This window comes from Eriocheir sinensis, chromosome 1, assembly GCF_024679095.1.
Source record: "Eriocheir sinensis breed Jianghai 21 chromosome 1, ASM2467909v1, whole genome shotgun sequence".
Classification (NCBI taxonomy): Eukaryota; Metazoa; Arthropoda; class Malacostraca; order Decapoda; family Varunidae; genus Eriocheir; species Eriocheir sinensis.
The window spans coordinates 1,927,019-1,945,510 of NC_066509.1; the positions used below are offsets into that span (position 1 = coordinate 1,927,019).

General features: G+C 45.4%; 1 protein-coding gene across 3 annotated transcripts in view; it reads left to right on the forward strand.

Annotated features, from left to right (window-relative positions):
• LOC127003660 (long-chain-fatty-acid--CoA ligase 1-like) overlaps window positions 1-18,492 on the forward strand; it is a 69,815-nt gene that overhangs the window by 18,894 nt on the left and 32,429 nt on the right. The window contains exon 1 of one of the 3 annotated variants that reach the window (XM_050870722.1): window positions 4,166-4,581. The exons of the other annotated variants lie outside the window; for them this stretch is intronic. Coding sequence (XP_050726679.1) covers window positions 4,474-4,581 — 108 coding nt within the window. The 5' untranslated portion in view covers window positions 4,166-4,473. Of the gene's footprint in view, window positions 1-4,165; window positions 4,582-18,492 lie in introns of those variants that run through there. 3 annotated transcript variants of the gene reach the window in all.

Genomic DNA, 18,492 nt, shown 5'->3' on the forward strand with positions numbered 1-18,492 from the left:
TTCTTCTGCGAGTGATTTGTCTTGTTTTTTTATCACTGAATGTTTCTTAATCATGAGTGTAACGTCAAGGCTCAAAGTCATGTGAGTGTCTGTTTATTTTTTTAAAGGTGGTTGTCGTGTGATGTCCTAGTTGATATTTTTTTCTTTCCTTCCTTCTTACCTTCCCTACTTCCTTCCTTACTTACTTACTTTGTTGCTTCCTTCCTTCCTTTCTCCCTTTCTTTCTTTCTTTCTTCCTTCCTTCTTTCCTTCCTTCCTTTCTCCCTTTCTTTCTTTCTTTCTTTCTTTCTCCCTTCCTTCCTTCCTTCCTATTCCCCTTTGCCTTTTCACTAAATATTTTGATGTGGCTGTAACGGCAAGACTCAAATCACGTGTGCGCCTTTCTAACTTCAAAATACCCTTCACACTCTCACACTTGTTCCCCTTTCCACCCTCACACCCCGCGGAAAACAGGAATAGAGCTTGTAATGTGGATAGATTTCAGAGCCTATTCATGATTTTTCTATTTACTACATATTTTTTCGATGTAACACTAACGCTTTTTCCATACAGCTTACACTCATAGGCCTACTGCACTTCCCTCTCTCACTGCACAATGAAAAAACAAGAGACAGAGAAAGAGAGAGGACTGTGGTGGGTGGATTTGAGAGTTGTTTGTCTGCCTGAAGTGTGTGTGTGTGTGTGTGTGTGTGTGTGTGTGTGTGTGTGTGTGTGTCGCGTCATGCACTATTCATGAAGGGGGGTTGGGGGGGGGGGTTATTCCGTGCTGATAATACACCTGTTTGTGGAGGTGGCGGAGGAAGGGAAGGAAGAAAGTCTCGCTGTGTCCCTGCTTCTTATATCATTACATTCGTCTTTGGTCGTACGCAAGAGATTGTAAGTAGAAAGAGTGTAGATATTAACTAGTGATATTAAATGAAAAACGTGTATTGATATTAACTGGCAAGGATGTAGATATATTTTTTTTCATTCATTAACTAACTCATTCATTCACTCATTCACTCATTCATTCCAGTTCTTCTTTCTTTCCTTCTGTCCTTCAATCCTTTCTTTCTTTTCTTCTCTCCTTCCTTCTTACCTCACTGGGGATATTAACTTGAAAGACTATAATAGGAGGGTGTATATAAGAGGGGTATTAACTAGAGGGTGTAAGGAGAGGTATATGTTAAAGAAGATTGCAAAATAAGGTGGCCTCTGCATCTTCCTATCTCTCCCTCCTGCACCCCGTTCCTCTCCCTCTCCCCCCTTCTAGGCGTGGCAGTCATAGGCACACGCACACTTAGGGCAGGAATTCCTTAGATGTATTTTGGGCGAATTATCACGCGGCTCGTCCTCAGGCATAGTGGGGGCGTTGTTGGTGATGGTCAAGTGAAGGGGGGTGATAGGTGGGTGATAGGTGGGTGACGGGTGACAGAGAAAAGGGGATCAAAGTTGGGTGTGTGTCTTGGTATAACAAAGACGGTAGTGTTTTAATGCACTGGTCTGAGACTTAGAGTGCGTTATACCTTGACGTCCTGTATGTATGGCTAATGGTGCTCACTACTGATGCTACACACACACACACACACACACACACACACACACACACACACACACACACACACACACACACACACACACACACACACACACACACCACCGTTGCATATGCTCATAGAAAATGCTTTAGTCTGCGTAAGAAGTAAGTTTTCTTCGACACACTTGGAAGAACATGGAACTTTGGACAACAAACAGACGTACAGAGAAGGGGGAACTTGTGTGTTTGTGTTTTGTGGACTTCGCTTTTAAGTTTGAGACCTTATAATGATTAGAGTTTTGCTTCTGTATTTTTTTCTAGAGTTTAGGAATCAGTTAAAGGGCATAAATAAATAAATAAAAAGCCCTCTCGCACAGCTCCCATAAAATATAGTAGAGATGAATGGCCAAAAGAGATGTCAGTTTGGGATGGAGAGACGTGAAAAAAGTTGGAAAGTTTCGTTTAGTCGGCGCAACATCTGTGGTCATATGCCGGAGAGAGACAGGAGGGGAAGGAATTATAGAAGGGAACAGACCCCAGGAGACGGGACACAACCCCCGATTAATACCTGGTACCCATTCACTGCTGGGTAGACAGGGGCGTAGGGTATCGGAAAAGCCGCCCAAATTTTTCCACTCCGCCCGGGAATCGAACCTGGGCTCTCTCGACTGTGAGCCGAGTGTGCTAACCACTGCACCACGAACCCCCCTGGCAGAGGTGTGATAGACAGAGGGGTGAAAGAGGTTCAGAATAACGTAGTATGAGACGTAATATGAGTGTTTTTTCTATAGGGGCGACTTATCTTTGTATGAGTGTTGCATGTGTACCATCATCTTCACCATCATCATCATTATCATCATCCGGTTTTTTTCGTTAATTATCTCATCTCCTTAATTATGAGGTATGTGTATAATTCTGATGGTGGTGGTGATGGTGGTAGAAGGTAGTGAAATGGTGGTTGTGGTGCCGTAGACTTTTATGAGGCTGATGGTGGTGACTGTAGTAGTGGTGGTGATGGTGGAGATGATGGTGATGATGGAAGGAAGTGATAGCAGTGGTAATGGGAGGTGATGATAGTACTGGTGGTGATGGTAGCAATGATGGAGGGGGGATAGTGTAGTGGTGATGGTGGTGGTGATAGTGGTGGTGGTGGTGGTAGTGGTGATGGTGAGGATAGTGGTGGTGATGATGATGGTGGTGATGGTGAGGATAGTGGTGGTGATGGTGGTGATGGTGGCGGTGGTGGTGGTAGTGGTGGCGATAGTGGTAGTGGTGGTGGTGGTGGTGTCAAAAACCCGCCACATATACATAGCATCCGCTCCATATCTGGCACACTAAAACACACTTATAGATTCAGAGCTCCTTTATGGAAGCTGATGAAGGGCCGCATAACCATCAGTCGCGTGGGTGGGGGGGGGGGAGGAATGTCAGGAAGGGGGGGGTGCAAGGAAAAGGGGTGACGAGGAGGGGGGAGTGGGGGAGGAATGTCAGGAAGGGGGGCTGCAAGGAAGAGGGGTGACGAGGAGGGGGGAGGGGGGGAGGAATGTCAGGAAGGGGGGTGCAAGGAAGAGGGGTGACGAGGAGGGGGAGTGGGGGAGGAATGTCAGGAAGGGGGGTGCAAGGAAGAGGGGTGACGAGGAGGGGGAGTGGGGGAGGAATGTCAGGTAGGGGGGGCTGCAAGGAGGAGGGGTGAGGAAGGGGTTGCAAGGTAAAGGAAGTGGATGGAGGCAAAAGTTATAAGGGTGGGAAGGGAAGGGAATGGAGGAAGGGGAGGGGATGGACATAAGCCATAAGGGAGAGGAAGGGGCGTGAAGGGGAAGGGAATAGGGCAGAGGTAAGAGGAAGTTGGGTGGAGGGAAAGGGAAGGGAATGGAGGTAAGGAAGGGGCGTGGAGGGGAAAGGAAGGGGATGGAGGTAAGGAAGGGGCGTGAAGGAGAAGATGAACTGTTAAATTTCTGGGTTAATCTGATGAGCGCCACCTCAGTCACCGCGGCGGGCGTGGCGGCGGGGGAGGAGGCGAAGAAATTTGTCAGGATGAAAATAGTGTGCAAACGCTCCCGCCAGCCAGATGCGTGACTCTAGGGGAGGTGGCGCCGCTACCTGACCACTGGGGGGAGGGATGATGGGGCCCTGAGGTGTGTGTGTGTGTGTGTGTGTGTTGGGGGCACTCCATCGGAAATGCCGCAAAATATACCGAGCCTTGTGGCGTGTGGGGCAGAGTGATGCCCCCCCCCCCTGAGGCCACGAAGATCACCGCGTGACACTCCCAGGTCAGAGGCACGAGGCGCCCTGACTCGCCGTGGGAGGCGGGGGTGCGGGGCGACAGGTGGGCGGTGTTTACCCAGTGGAGGTGAACACTTTGAGGGAGGAGAGGCCGAGGCGACCTCTGCTGGAGGCTGCCTGCCACGCCTGGCTGCCAAAACCTGGGGGTCCGTTAATGCCGGCTTCATTTATCTGTATTTTGATTCTTAAATGTCATAAAAAGATATATCATTATGTCATAACATTAACTTGCCGCTGGTCTTGACGAATATAGCTTCGTGTGATAACTGGGCGGGGCGAGCAGAGGCTGCTGGGGGTGTGCGGCCCGTGGTGGTGGTGGGGGGGGGGGTGCGTGGGGCTGCGTGGAGGCGGGTACGGGCACGGGCCTCAGTGTGCTCCTGCCCAGTGTTGGTTCAACCAGCGCAGTGCCAGCCTGTGCCGGGTAGTGCCCGTCGTGTGGCCCTCGTCGGGACAATCTGTGGAGGCAACTCTCGCAGCCTCAGCGTCGCGGTGTCGTGAAGGAGTGTGTTCCCCGCTGTGCCCTCCACCCTTTGGTCATGTGATACTCGAGGCTGAGCGGCGCGCCTGGACTCTACTCTGGCAACAACGACCTGACCCTCGACGGTCGACGGGGAGCGAGACGCGAGTGACGGCGACGAGTTGGTGGACGAGCGGCGAGGCTCCCGTGCAGCAGGATGGGCCCCAAGAACCCCGCGGAGGTCATCCCCGACCACCCCAGCAAGATATGCTACAGGCCAGTCCGCGTCCCCCTGCCGCTGGAGGAACAGTCTGACATCGTCAAAGTAAGTCCCCGCCGGGCACGCTCTGAAGGGGCCGAGGCGATGGTCGTGCCCTTGGCGGCGTGGCAGGGCGGTAGGGGGTTCTCCTGAGTGAGTTAAGAACGTGAGATGAACCTGTGGTCGGCAGGAGCCTTGCGGTGCCCTTTATTTAGTGTCGCAGTCTCATGCGGCTCTTCGTGGGCGGCGCCCGTCTGGGGATCCCGGCAGCTAGGCCACACCGGCGGGTGGTCACTGTGCCTGTTAGGCGCCGCCCTGCTCATCACGGGGAAGGAAAGAACAAGTTTTGAAGAATCTTATAAATAACAGAGTGCCATAGAAAGGGACTTGGCACCCCCAGCAGGAGTGAATGCCGCGGGGCCCGGCGCTCCCGTCACCTGAGATGTGATAGGGGGCGCTGCGGGAGGCTTGCCATACCGTACAGGTCTTTAGCCACAGGATGAAAGACTATTGTTTTCTTAGTTAAGCAGCATGTGGCGAACACATATCTGAATGTAATTGACCGTGTTTACCCCGCGGTCTGTCTCATATACCTTAAAAAGACCCTCAAGCCGTTGAAGGATTAATAAGCCTCAAGGTGTCGAGGAAACATATTTGGTCTGAGGTAAAGGAACATGAAATATGTGCCGGCGCTGCCACGCTCCCGCTGGCCGCCAAGGTCCCGAGTCTTTGTCATCGGCGCCGCGGCACGGGGGAACAGACTGGTAGGGGCGGGTGTAGGGGGAGAGCCACCGAGTGTGTCATGCTCTGCGGCTCAGTGTTACCAGTCTGGGGGACCATGTGTATGCGTCATGTAGGGAGGCAGTGACTGATACCTTTCCATCCTAAACTGACCTTTTTTCTGGCCTCTCACCTGTTTTTTATATACCAGCTGGTTCTTTTTTTTTTATTTATTTTTGCCCTTAAACTGCTGCCTTTCTTTTACGTTTTATTGTTCTCTCTGTACCATATGATTTTCTTTTTTTTCCTTCTCTTTTTTTCTTATTTCTTCACATTTCTTCACCTATTTTCTTTATTCATTATTCTCTGTCTCTTTAGTTTTATTATTCCTTTCTGTACCATATGTTTTTTCCTCTCCCTCTCTCTCCCTCTCCATTAGCCTCCTCTCTCCCCTTCCCTCCCTCCTTCCCTCCACCCTCCTTCCTTCCTTCCCTTCACCCCATAACTCACCTCAAGTTACACATTCCTCCTTCTTTCCGTTCCTCCACCTCCACATCTTTTTCTTCCACATCTCTCCACTTCCTCCTCCCCTTCACCCCTCCCCTTCCCTTCCCCTCGTCTACCCTCACCTGTGTTGGTCGTGGTGGATTGCATTACGTATGTCTGAGGGAAGAGAAGGGGAGAAAAAGAAGGGGGTGAGAAGGAGAGGTTGAGAATGAGGGGAGGAAGTAAGGTATTAGATTCAGAAAGGAAGCTGAGGGGAGAACGAGGGAAAGGGGGAGAGGAGGAGATGGAGGAATAAGGGAGATAGGAGATATTTAAAGGAAGAAGGGAAGATTGAAGAAGAGGAGAGAGAGAAAATACGGAAGTAAAAAAGGAGAATAAGGAGAAGTGGGAAGAAGGGAGAGAGAGAGAGCACAGAAGAAAAGGGGAGAGAGAAAAAGGAGAAGAAGAGACAGATAAAGACGGGAGATAAGGGAAGAGAAAAAATAGGGAGAAGGGAGGGAAAGGAAGAAAGGAGAAGAGAAAAGGGAGAAGGGAATGAAGATGGGAGAGAGAAAACACGGAAGAAGAAGAAAGTAAGGAGAGAGAGAGAGAGAGAGAGAGAGAGAGAGAGAGAGAGAGAGAGAGAAGAAGAAGAAGAGGAAGGAACAAGGAAATCTTGCACTAACCAGACATCACCACCACCATCACCACCATCATCACCATCATCATCACCAAAAAAAAAAAAAGAAAGAAAGAAAGAAAGATAGAAAGGCCTCGTGACTTCAGACAAAGAATCTACTCGTGACTTTTCCTCTTATTTTTTTTCTTTTTTTTTTCTTCATTTATTTACATGTATACGTAACGCGAGTGCCAGAAAGTGTGTGTGTGTGTGTGTGTGTGTGTGTGTGTGTGTGTGTGTGTGTGTGTGTGTGTGTGTGTGTGTTTATACTAAATTCATCTAGGCTCCATATATTTCACCTCCTCCTCCTCCTCCATCTTCTCTTCCTCTTCCTCTTCCACTTCCTCATTCTTCCTCCCTCTTCCCTTGCATCTTCTTCTTTTTCTTGTTCTTCTTCTTCTTCCTCTTCTTCTTCTTCGTCTTCTTCTTCTTCTTCTTCTTCTTGTTCTTCTTCTTCTTCTTCTTCTTCTTCTTCTTCTTCTTCTTCTTCTTCTTCTTCTTCTTCTTCTTCTTCTTCTTCTTCTTCTTCTTCTTCTTCCTCCTCCTCCTCCTCCTCCATACCAATTCTCCTCAAAAGCCAAGTTTTTTTTTCCTTTAATTTCCTCTCACACGGAAAGCATCTCCGCTAAACGTACCCCAAGAAGACATTTATCTCCTCTTTCCTCTTCCCTCTTTCCTCTTATCTCTCTCTCTCTATCTCCTTCTTTCTCTTCTCTTATCTTTGTCCTTCTTCTCTTCCTATCTTCTTATTCCTTTTTTTTTACTTACCTCCAAGTCCTTTTCTTTTTTCCCCTCCTTTCTCTCTCCCTCTTTCCTCCTTCCTTTCCTCTTTATCTTTCTCCTTCCTCTTCTCTTCCTCTTTATCCATTCTTGCCTTACTTACCGCTTCGTGTTCCTGTCTAGTTTTCTTTCTTTCTTTCTTTCTCTCTCTCTCTCTCTCTCTCTCTCTCTCTCTCTCTCTCTCTCTCTCTCTCTCTCTCTCTCTCTCTCTCTCTCTCTCTCTCTCTCTCTCCCCCCCCCCCCCCTTTGCGGCTCCGGTCAATATATTTATAGCACCGGCCTCGAGCGTGTCAAACAGTATCACACACACACACACACACACACACACACACACACACACACACACGGATGAAAGACAGACAGACAGACAGACAGACGGACGGACTTCTAAACCATCATAATCCTTCTGTTTCTTCCTCTCCCTCCTCCTCCTCCTCCTCCTCCTCCTCCTCCTCCTCTTGGTCAATATCCATCTTATCCACGTCTAAATATGTCATTATCCTTTTCCTTCTCTCTCTCTCTCTCTCTCTCTCTCTCTCTCTCTCTCTCTCTCTCTCTCTCTCTCTCTCTCTCTCTCTCTCTCTCTCTCTCTTTTTCCTTTTACACTATATTAAGTTTTCTCGTAATATCTTCACCATCGAAGTCTCGCCTTTGAACGCTTTAAGATATTCACGAAGGCGTCGCTCAGGTAAGAAGGTCCTCATTGAGTTCGCCAGGTGTGTGTGGGCGTGTGAGCGGGGCGGGAGGGAAGGAGGGAGGGAGGGAGGGAGGGAAAAAGTGTGTGTAGGTGTCGAGATGAGCAGATGAGGGAGGTGAGGACAAGGCCTTCTAAGAGTGGGTAAGCCTTGCGGAGGAGGAAGCCTAGAAACAGTGAAATACAGGCATCAGAAAGTCCATTGGCATATGAAAGCACTTTGGCACGTCCTTTTAGCTTACTCCTGTCGCAACGAAGTAAAAGAGGACAAGGACTTCTAAGAGTGGGAAAGCCTTGCCGAATAGGGAACATAGGTACATTAAAATACAGGCATCTTAAAGTCCATTGGCATATGAAAGCACTTTGGCACGTCCTTTTAGGTTACTCCTGACGCCACGAAGTAAAAGAGGACAAGGCCTTCTTTGAGTGGGAAAGCCTTGCCCAATAGGGAACATAGGTACATTAAAATACAGGCATCTTAAAGTCCATTGGCATATGAAAGCACTTTGGTACGTACGCCCAGTTTACTCCTGACGCATTGAAATAACAGCTGATTCGATTTGTAAAGGAGTTGAGGGATTTTGAACTTGTTTGACTTTTGCAGGGAGGTTGTTCCAGTGGCGGATGATCCTTTTTTTTCAGTAATGGAAATAGCTCAAGGCAAAAATAAATAGATAATAAATGAATAGATTTGAGAAGAAGATTTGTTAAAAAGTTGAGGGATTTCGCACTTGTATGACTTTTGCAGGGAGGTTGTTCCAGTGGCGGGTGATCCTTATTTTAACAGTAATAGAAATAGCTCAAGGTCAAAAATAAATAAATAAAAAACACAAAAAATAAATAGAGTTGAGAAGAAAGTCCTGCCAATGTCTGTGCTACATCGCCCTGCTTGAATAGACAGGTGTGTGTATGGCGTGTGTGTGTGTGTGTGTGTGTGTGTGTGTGTGTGTGTGTGTGTGTGTGTGTAAGGTGGGCTGACAGCAAGTAGTGGAAGGTCTTCTGTGCCTCAAAGGAGAAAGTTTCTGTTTATGAACCTGCGTGAGTTGACGTCGTTAGGAAGGAGGAGGAGGAGGAGGTGGAGGAGGAGGAAGAGAAGGAGGAGCAAGAAAGAGAAGAGGACGAAGCTGGGTTGATGGTAAGAGGAAATGATGACAACGAAAACAAGGGTGCAGAAGGAGGAGGAGGAGGAGGAGCAGGAGGAGGAAGAAGAGGATAAGGAAAAGGAGCAAGAAAGGGAAGAGGACGAAGCTGGGTTGATGGTAACAGGGAACAATGACAACAAAAACAAGTGTACAGCAGACGCTAAAAACAGTAAATAATAACAATAATAACAATAATAATAATAATAATAATAATAATAATAATAATAATAATAATAATAATAACAATAATAATAATAATAATAATAATAATAATAATAATAATAATAATAATAATAATAATAATAATGATAATGAAAATAAATAACTTGCACAAAGAAAAAAAAAAGGAAAATGAAGAGATAGAAGAGTGAAAGAAAGGGAGAGAAAAGAAAGAAGAATATAATCACTAAACCCTTCCATAACAAACATTCAAGAGAGAGTTCTAAACACCTATTGCTCTATATAACGTTTCCCTTTCCATGGCAAGCGTTCAGGAGAGTATTAAAACACCTCTTAGTTAATATATCTTTTCTTTGTAGGAGCAGCATTTTAACCTGCATTGAACTTCTTTTTTTTCTCTGACATTTTATTTAGTCCATCTAGCATAGAGTGAACATTTCTTTCTCTATCTCATTTTGTATAGTTCATCATAAGAGCATAGAGTGAGCATTTTTTTTTCTCTCTCTCATTTTGTATAGTCCATCTAGCATAGAGTGAACATTTATTTTCTCTATCTCATTTTACTTAATCCTTAGTTTGCTTTCTCTTACTTTGGAAAAATGTCAGCTTCACTTTTTTGGTCCTTCTGGTGGCAAAATCTTCAACTACAAACATTTTTCTCTATTTCTCTCTTTGTTTATCCCTAATCCTACCTCTTCTTACTATAGGAAAACGCCTTAAATGTTTTCCTTCTTTTAGAATTGGAAAAATGTCAACTTCAATTTTTTTCGTCCTTCTGGTGGCAAAATCTTCAACTACAAACATTTTTCTCTATTTCTCTCTTTGTTTATCCCTAATCCTACCTCTTCTTACTATAGGAAAACGCCTTAAATGTTTTCCTTCTTTTTGAATTGGAAAAATGTCAACTTCAATTTTTTCGTCCTTCTGGTGGCAAAATCTTCAACTACAAACATTTTTCTCTATATCTCTCTTTGTTTATCCCTAATCCTGCCACTTCTAACTATAGGAAAACGTCTTAACTGTTTCACTCCTGTCTTCTTCCTGGTGGCTAATTGTCTAACTACGAACAACCCCATCACGCCCTCTAGCGGTCACTTGTTGCGTCAGGCCGTTAGGGGGATTTGGACGACTTTCAAAGGGAACTTCTCAACTTTTGGGGAGAGTTTAGATAAGCCTCCTTCCTGCCTCCCATTCTCCCTCTCTCTCTCCCCTTTCATCCTCTTCCTTCCCCATAACTTTTTTTCCTTCCCTTCAGCCTGCTTTCTGGTTCCCATTCTCCCTCTCTCTCTCCCCTTTCATCCTCTTCCTTCCCCATATCTTTTTTTCCTTTCCTTCAGCCTGCTTTCTGGTTCCTATTCTCCCTCTCTCTCTCTCTCTCTCCCCTTTCATCCTCTTCCTTCCCTTCAGCCTGCTTTCTGCTTCCCATTCTCCCTCTCCCTCTCTCCCCTTTCATCCCCTTCCTTCCCTAGCCCTTTTTTCCTCCCCTTCAGCCTGCTTTCTGGTTTCACTTCCCCTCCTTATATCCTTATCCCTCCCATATCCTTTCCCTCCCATTCAGCCTCTATCCATATCCTTTTCCTCCCCTTCTCCTCCCATGTCCTTCCTCCCCTTCAACCTCCTTCCCCTCCCCATACCCTTCATCCCCTTCATTCTAGCCTTGCCCTTTTCACCCAGATCCCATTTCCCTATTTCATCATTTTTACTTCAGTCCATCTCTCCATCCACTACCCCGTGTGTGTGTATGTGTGTGTACGTCTGTTCTGCGTCAGGATGCCCGAGATATGTGGTCTGGGGTTGTAATGTCTATGTATAGCCCCGAGCAGTGCCGTGCTGTCTAGCGAAAGAGCTCTCGGGCAAGACAGAGGGTCGTCATAAACTTCAGGTGAGGCAAGTCGTCCCCCTCTCCCGCCTCCGTTGGCCCGTCCTGCACCTCGCCTCAGCCAAGCACGTGAAGAGGGAGCAGAGGGTGAGATGGTCCTCGCATGCTCACCCTCACCGCTGTTTACGCCTCAGAATACTGGTTAGGAAAGAGACGGTAATTTCACATACGTATTAAGGCAAGTCGTCCCTCTCTCCCGCCCCCCTTTGGCCCACCATCACCTCGCATTCGCCAAGCACTTGAAGAGGGAGGTGAGGTATGAGTGGTATTTTAGGTTGATGGTACAGAAGAAAGGTCAGACTGCCACCAGGGTCATAAAACTACTCCTGAAAATGCCCCAAAACTCCTACCAAAGCCTTGCCAACTATCTATGTGTGCTTGGGCGGCGAAATACCACCCTATATATAGTTTCTGCGTCGACCTTTCCATCTCTCACCCACCCTACATACCTCTTACGTCTGTCTTCCTCCCCTTTCCCTGTCCTCCTCCCTGCCTACCCTTCCCCTCCCCATTGCCATGCCTCTCCTCCTCCTCTCCTCCCTGCCGTCCGTCACTCCGCACCCTCGCCGCCTTCCATCATTGTCACGTGTGCTTGTGATGAGCGATTGTGATACTCCCGTGACTTCCTGAAACTACATGTGTCCTCATCTGTTTTTCATTAATATTAAGTGTCAATAAGAGTGAGTGAATTTGTGTTGTATTAAGTTATATAATTTTGAGGTTTATTATCTTATGCTCCTTATATACATGTTAGTTTTTATTTGTGTTGTTTTAGTGTCAATAGAGGAGCGTATCAGGACACCTCTTCTCCCGAAATTGACCTCTCTTTCGGCCACTCCTCTGATCTTTTTTTTAATAGGAGCAGTGAGTAGCGGGCTTTTTTTTCATTATTGTTTCCTTTTTTTTGCCCTTGAGCTGTTTCCTTTGCTGTAAAAAAAAAGAAGTATATTTGTTTTGTTTTTCGAAGTTGTATCTTTCTTGGGGGTTTAGTCTCTAAGGTCGGTATTATAAGATACTTTTGCTCCTCACATCAGCTATTTCTAAAGGTCAAAGAGGAGGTCAGTCGGGTTCTAATGCGTGTTTCTTGAGGTTCACGGCACAGAAGAAGGGTCACACTACCACCAGGGTCATAAAACTACTCCTGGAAATGCCCACAACTCCTACGAAAGCCTTGTCAAATATGTGTTCTTTGGCGGCGAAAAGTCTTGTAATACGACCGTTATAGTCTTTACTTGTTATATAAAGGTAAGTTAAGTCTGTTGCACCTCATCCTCTACATATCAGCGTTCTAGATTTATACATATCATCTGGACCGACCATGTGTTCCTAGGCTTAACGTTTGCCATTGTTTGCAGCCGCTGAAGTGACGTATATCTAAGTTCCAGGAGGTGTTTTTTTCTTTCTTCTATTCTTAACTCTTTTAACATACATCGATAGGGGATGAAATGCGTGTTTTTCGTGTTAGATCTTCGTTTGTATTCCTTAATTTCTCTCGATTCCCTTCTGTTTACTTTCCTTTGCCCTTTTGGTTCATCTTTCTGTTTGCTGACCTTTCCCTTCCCATCTAACACCATCGCGAGGGAAATCAATGAGTTTTTTCGTGTTATTTCTTCATTTTTCATATTTCTTTCTCTCTTTTGATTCCCTCCAATTATTTTCCTTTGGCCTTTTGGTTCGTCTTTTCTTCTCTTTGTTGAGCTGCTTTCCTTCCCTTCTAACACCATCGCGAGGGAAATCAATGAGTTTTTTAGTTTTATTTCTTCATTTTTCATATTTCTCTTTCTTTTGATTCCCTCCAATTACTTTCCTTTGCCCTTTTGGTTCGTCTTTTCTTCTCTTTGTTGAGCTGCTTTCCTTCCCTTCTAACACCATCGCGAGGGAAATCAATGTGGTTTTTCGTTTTATTTCTTCATTTTTTTCATATTTCTTTCTCTCTTTTGATTCCCTCCAATTATTTTCCTTTGCCCTTTTGGTTCGTTTTTCCTTCTGTTTGCTGAGCTTCTTTCCCCTTCTTCCTTTCGATTCCCTTCCCTTTCATTCCCATTTTCACCTTCTTTCATTTCTTCTTTCTCCTCTCTTCTTCCTTCCTTCCTCTTTCTCTCTCTCTCACCTTCGACAATGACACCAATCAGAGTTTTCCGTGTCCTTCCTTCATTTTTCTCATTCCCTTCTTCCTTTCGATTCCCTTCCCTTTCATTCCCATTTCTTCGTCTCATTCACCTTCCCTTCCTCCATTCCCTGGACTTCTTTCTCTCTCTCTCACCTTCGACAATGACATCAATCAGAGTTTTCCGTGTCCTTCCCTAATTTTTCTCACTCCCTTCTTCCTTTTTATTCTCTTCCCTTTGATTCCCATTTCATCGTCTTCTCATTCACCTTTCCTTCCTCCATTCCCTGGCCTTCTTTCTCTCTCTCTCTCTCATATCATCATCTGTGTGTGTCTGTCTCTCTCTCTCTCTGCGCTGTGTGTGTGTGTGTGTATGTTTGTTTGCCTCTCTGTGTGTGTGTGTGTGTGTGTGTGTGTGTCACCTCACCATACAGAGCGATCAAAGAGTTTATCAGTCAGTTATAATGATTAAAAAAAAAGGAGAAGGAGAATGAGAGGAGCAAGAGAAAACAGAATTAAACAAGAAGACAGACAGACGAATGAGGACGAAGGGAGGGGAAAAGAAGGGAACAAGAGAGACAGGCATAATGGGGAAGGGAGACAGTGGAAGATAGGGATGAGGGGAGACAGGGACGGGTGGAAGAAGGGAAGGAAGAGGAAACAGACAGACAGACAGACAGAGACAGTAAGGAGTGGTATACAGAGACAAGCAAGAAATGGGAAGTGACAGAATAAGATAGGGGAGACAGAGACGGGTGGAAGAAGGGTAAGGAAGAGGAAATAGACAGACAGACAGACAGAGACAGTAAGGAATGGTATACAGAGACAAGCAAGGAATGGAAAGTGACAGAATTAGACAGAGGAAAGAGGGAACGGCAAAGAAAGGAAGGGGAAACAGACAGACAGACAGAGAGACAGAGAGACAGACAGACAGACAGACAGACAGAGACAGTTAGGAATGGTATACAGAGAGAGCAAGGAATGGAAAGTGACAGAATTAGACAGTGGAAAGAAGGAGAGTCAAAGGAAGGAAGAGGAGAGAGACAGACAGACAGACAGACAGACAGACAGACAGACAGTAAAGCATAGTATAAATAGACAAGCAAGGAACAGGAAGAGACAGGAGGGTTACAGAGTGAGACAGAATGAGATAGAAGGAACGCAAGACAGACAGACAGACAGGCGTGCAGGCAGGGGGTTGACATTCCACATCTTTCACTATTTTTCTTCTTAGTAAGCAGAGGTGAGACTGTGAGGGAGGAGGAGGAGGAGGAGGAGGAGGAGGAGGAGGAAGTGGATGGGGGAGAAGCAACAGCTGAGGGAGGAAGGAAGGAAGGCGTGAGTGATGATTCGGGGGAGGAGGAGGAGGAAGAAGAGGAAGAAGAGGAAGAGGAGGAGAAGAAGGAAGAGAGAGACATGAAAGTAGTTGATAGAGAGGAAGAAGGAGAAAGAGGAGGAGGAGGAGGAAATGGACGAGGAGGGAGAAAGGGAGGTAGTAGGAAGAAGAGGAGGAGGAGGAGGAGGAGGAGGAGGAAGAGGAAGAAGAGAAGGTGGATAAAAAATGCAGATATATGAAGGAAAAGCGATAAAAAGAGAGAATGAGGAAGAAGAGAAAGAGAAAAGGTGACAGGTGAAAGAAGAAGAAGAAGAGGAGGAGGAGGAGGAGGAGAAGAAGGAAGAGAATGTGGATAAGGAGAACAGATATATGAAGGAAAAGCGATAAAAAGAGAGAATGAGGAAGGAGAGAAAGAGAAAAGGTGACAGATGAAAGAAGAAGAGGAAGAAGAAGAAGAAGAGGAGGAGGCGGAGGAGGAGGAGGAGTAAAGAATGTGATTTAATGGGGGTAAATAGTTTAGTGGTTAATGGTGACATAGTCCTTGTGGGTATAGAAAGATGATGATGGAGAAGGGAAGGGAAGGAAGGGAAAGGAGGGAAAGGGTAAGGAAGGGGAAGGAGTAAAGATGGGAAAGGAAGAAGGGAAGGGGAAGGAGAGGGTGAGGAGGGTGACTGATTAGTAGAGAAGGGAGATAAAAAGTTAAGGAAAGGAGGGAGAGAGAGGAAGGGAAGGAAGGGAAAGGAGGGAAAGAAAAGGAAGGGGGAGGAGAGGGTGATTGAGTAGAGAAGGGAGAGGGAGGAAAAGTTATGGGAAGGAGGGAGGGAGGAAGGGAAGGAAGGCTAAGGAAAGAAGGAAGAGGGAGGAAAAGTTAAGGAAAGAAGGAAGGAAGGAAGGGAAGGAAGGAGAGAACAAGGTGAAGGAATGATGGAGAAGGAGAGACAGAGATGGAAAGGGGAAAGTTAAAGAAAGGGAGGAGGGAGGAAGGGAAGAAGGTGAAGGAATGATGGAGAAGGAGAGGAGAAGAGGGGGAAGTGGATAAAGAAGGGAGGAGGGAAGGAAGGAAAGAGAGGGGGAGAGAAGAAGGGGAAGGAAGAGAGAGAGAGAGAGAGAGAGAGAGAGAGAGAGAGAGAGAGAGAGAGAGAGAGAGAGAGAGAGAATTAACATCATTTTCCGTTTATTTCCTCATCTGTTTTCTGTCAAACCTGTTGACTGTTTGCACAGAAAATACGATTCTGTACCTTGTGTGTGTGTGTGTGTGCGTGTGTGTGTAAGGGGTATGTATGTATGTTTGTATGAGAAATGTATGTTGATTTGAGAGTAATGTGTATGCATAGGTCTCTGTGTGTGTGTGTGTGTGTGTGTGTGTGTGTACCCAGGATCAATACATGACGAGTAAGGAAGCCAAAAGTGTGAGTCTGAGGGATTTATTTTTGTTTTTGCTAAGGAAGGGGTGTGTTAGGGGGGGCGGGGGAGGAGGAGGAGGAGGAGGAGGAGGAGGATGGAGGAGGTCAGTGCTTGTGGGATTGGTTATGAGAGAGAGAGAGAGAGAGTCATATAGATAAATTAGAGAGAGAGGAAGTTGTAGGCAGGATTCAGGGCACTTCTTCCCTTTCCCTTTTCTCTCTATATCTATCTATCTATATCTATCTATATCTATCAATCTATTCCTTTTTTATCTGTGCTTCTTTCTCTTTCTTTATATTCCTCTCATTCCTTTTCTCTTTCCTTATATTTTTTTTTTCGTGCAATTTCACTATTCTCTTTAATATTATCTTTCTCTGTGTTCTCCAAGCTTTTTCTTCTCTCTCCTTTGGTCTCCTTCTCTCCCTCCCTTCCTCCCTTGTTCTCTTTATTTTTCTCTCCATTAGTATCCTTTCTCTTCTCTCCCTCTCTCTCTCCCTCTCTCCCTTATTCTTAACCCCATAGCTTACCCTTCACTCATGCTCCCTTCTCTATCCTCCTCTCCCTCCTTCTCTCCCTCTCTCCCTTCACCTCCATTCCTTCCTTCACACACATCTCACACCTCTAAGTAAAGTCGCCCATAACGTTTCATTTATAACCAGGCGTAAGTAAACACACATTATGATCAACACTGTCGGCTATGTCACCAACGTCTTTCTTCCTCTCCTCAAAACACCTAACCTCGCGCTCCCTTCCGTTAAAAGTACTCATAACCTTCCCTTCATATATAGAGAAAAAGCGTACATCATAAAACCGTTCCCATTACAAACATCACGATAAACATGTTCCCTTAAGAGTTCACAAGGTAGACACTACATCCCAGCAGCCTCTCTTAAAAGTACTCATAACCTGGCGCCCCCTTCCGTTAAAAGTACTCATAACCTTCCCTTCATATAGAGAGAGAAAAAACGTACATCATAAAACCGTTCCATATACAAACATTACGATAAACATGTTCCCTTAAGAGTTCACAAGGTAGACACTACATCCCAGCAGCCTCTCTTAAAAGTACTCATAACCTGGCGCCCCCTTCCGTTAAAAGTACTCATAACCTTCCCTTCATATAGAGAGAGAAAAAACGTACATCAGAAAACCGTTCCATATACAAACATTACGATAAACATGTTCCCTTAAGAGTTCACAAGGTAGACATTTCACCTCAGCAGCCTCTCTTAAAAGTACATAACTTCCCCTTCTTATATATAGAGTAAAAACGTACATCATAAAACCGTTCCCTTTACGATAAGCGTGTTCCCTTTGAGTTCACAAGCTACTGACGCCACACCTCAGCAGCCTCTCTTAAAGGTACTAATAGTCTCCCCTTTAGCCCCGCGTGGGTGGGAGGTAAAACAGACAGCCAAAACATCCCCTTCCGCTTACCTGCCTTATGATCAACACCCTTCCCTCAGCGTGGCTCTGTAGCTCGCCGCCCAGACAGTGGAGCTACCCCGAACCTGCATGCTATTTCTTTCTTTCTTTTTATTTATTTATTTTTTTACAGCAAAGGAGACAGCTCAAGGGCACAAAAAAAGGAAACAATATTATAAAAAAAGCCCGCTACTCGCTGCTCCTAAAAAGAATCCAAAGAGGTGGCCGAAAGAGGGGTCAGTTTCGGGAGGAGAGGTGTCCTGATACCCTCGAATTAAAAGTTAAGGAAAATGTACAGTATCTTTTCCTTGTACTTATAAATCTCTCTGTACTTATAATGGAAACCGTTCTTCTTCAGCTTCGTATAGTTCAACAGCAACACATAACCTTTGCCTTATTTAATTTACCCTGAGGCACCATTTATAGGCAGGAGTGAAGGAAAACATACCTTATTTTAGTATATTATCTCTTCCTTGTACTTATATCTCCTGGAAACCGCTCTTCTTCAGCTTCTTCGTGTAGTTCAACATCAACACATAACCTTTGCCTTATTTAATTTACCCTGAGACACCATTTATAGGCAGGAGTGAAGGAAAACATACCTTATTTTAGTATATTATCTCTTCCTTGTACTTATATCTCCTGGAAACCGCTCTTCTTCAGCTTCTTCTTGTAGTTCAACATCAACACATAACCTTTGCCTTAGTTAAGTTACCCTGAGGCTCCCATTTGTAGGCAGGAATGAGGGAAAACATACATTATTTAAGTACATTATCTCTTCCTTGTGCTTATATATCGCTGCACATATACTGGAAACCGCTCTTCTTCAGCTTCTTCGTCTTCAACATCAACACATAACCCTTGTCTTAGTTGAGTTACCGTGAGGTCCCCATTTGTATCCAGGAGTAAGGGAAAACATACCTTATATTTTTCCTTTTCCCGTGCTTATATCTACTTATACATCCTTCAAAATTCTTTCCCCACAACACCCCCGTATAGAGAACGCCCCAAAGACACCACCTGCCTTAGTTAAGTTACCCTGAGGCTCCAATTTATAGGCAGGAGTGAGGGAAAACACCTTATTTTTATCCTTTTCGTTTACATTCTTCAAAATACTTTCCCAACAACCCCTCTGTATAGAGAAC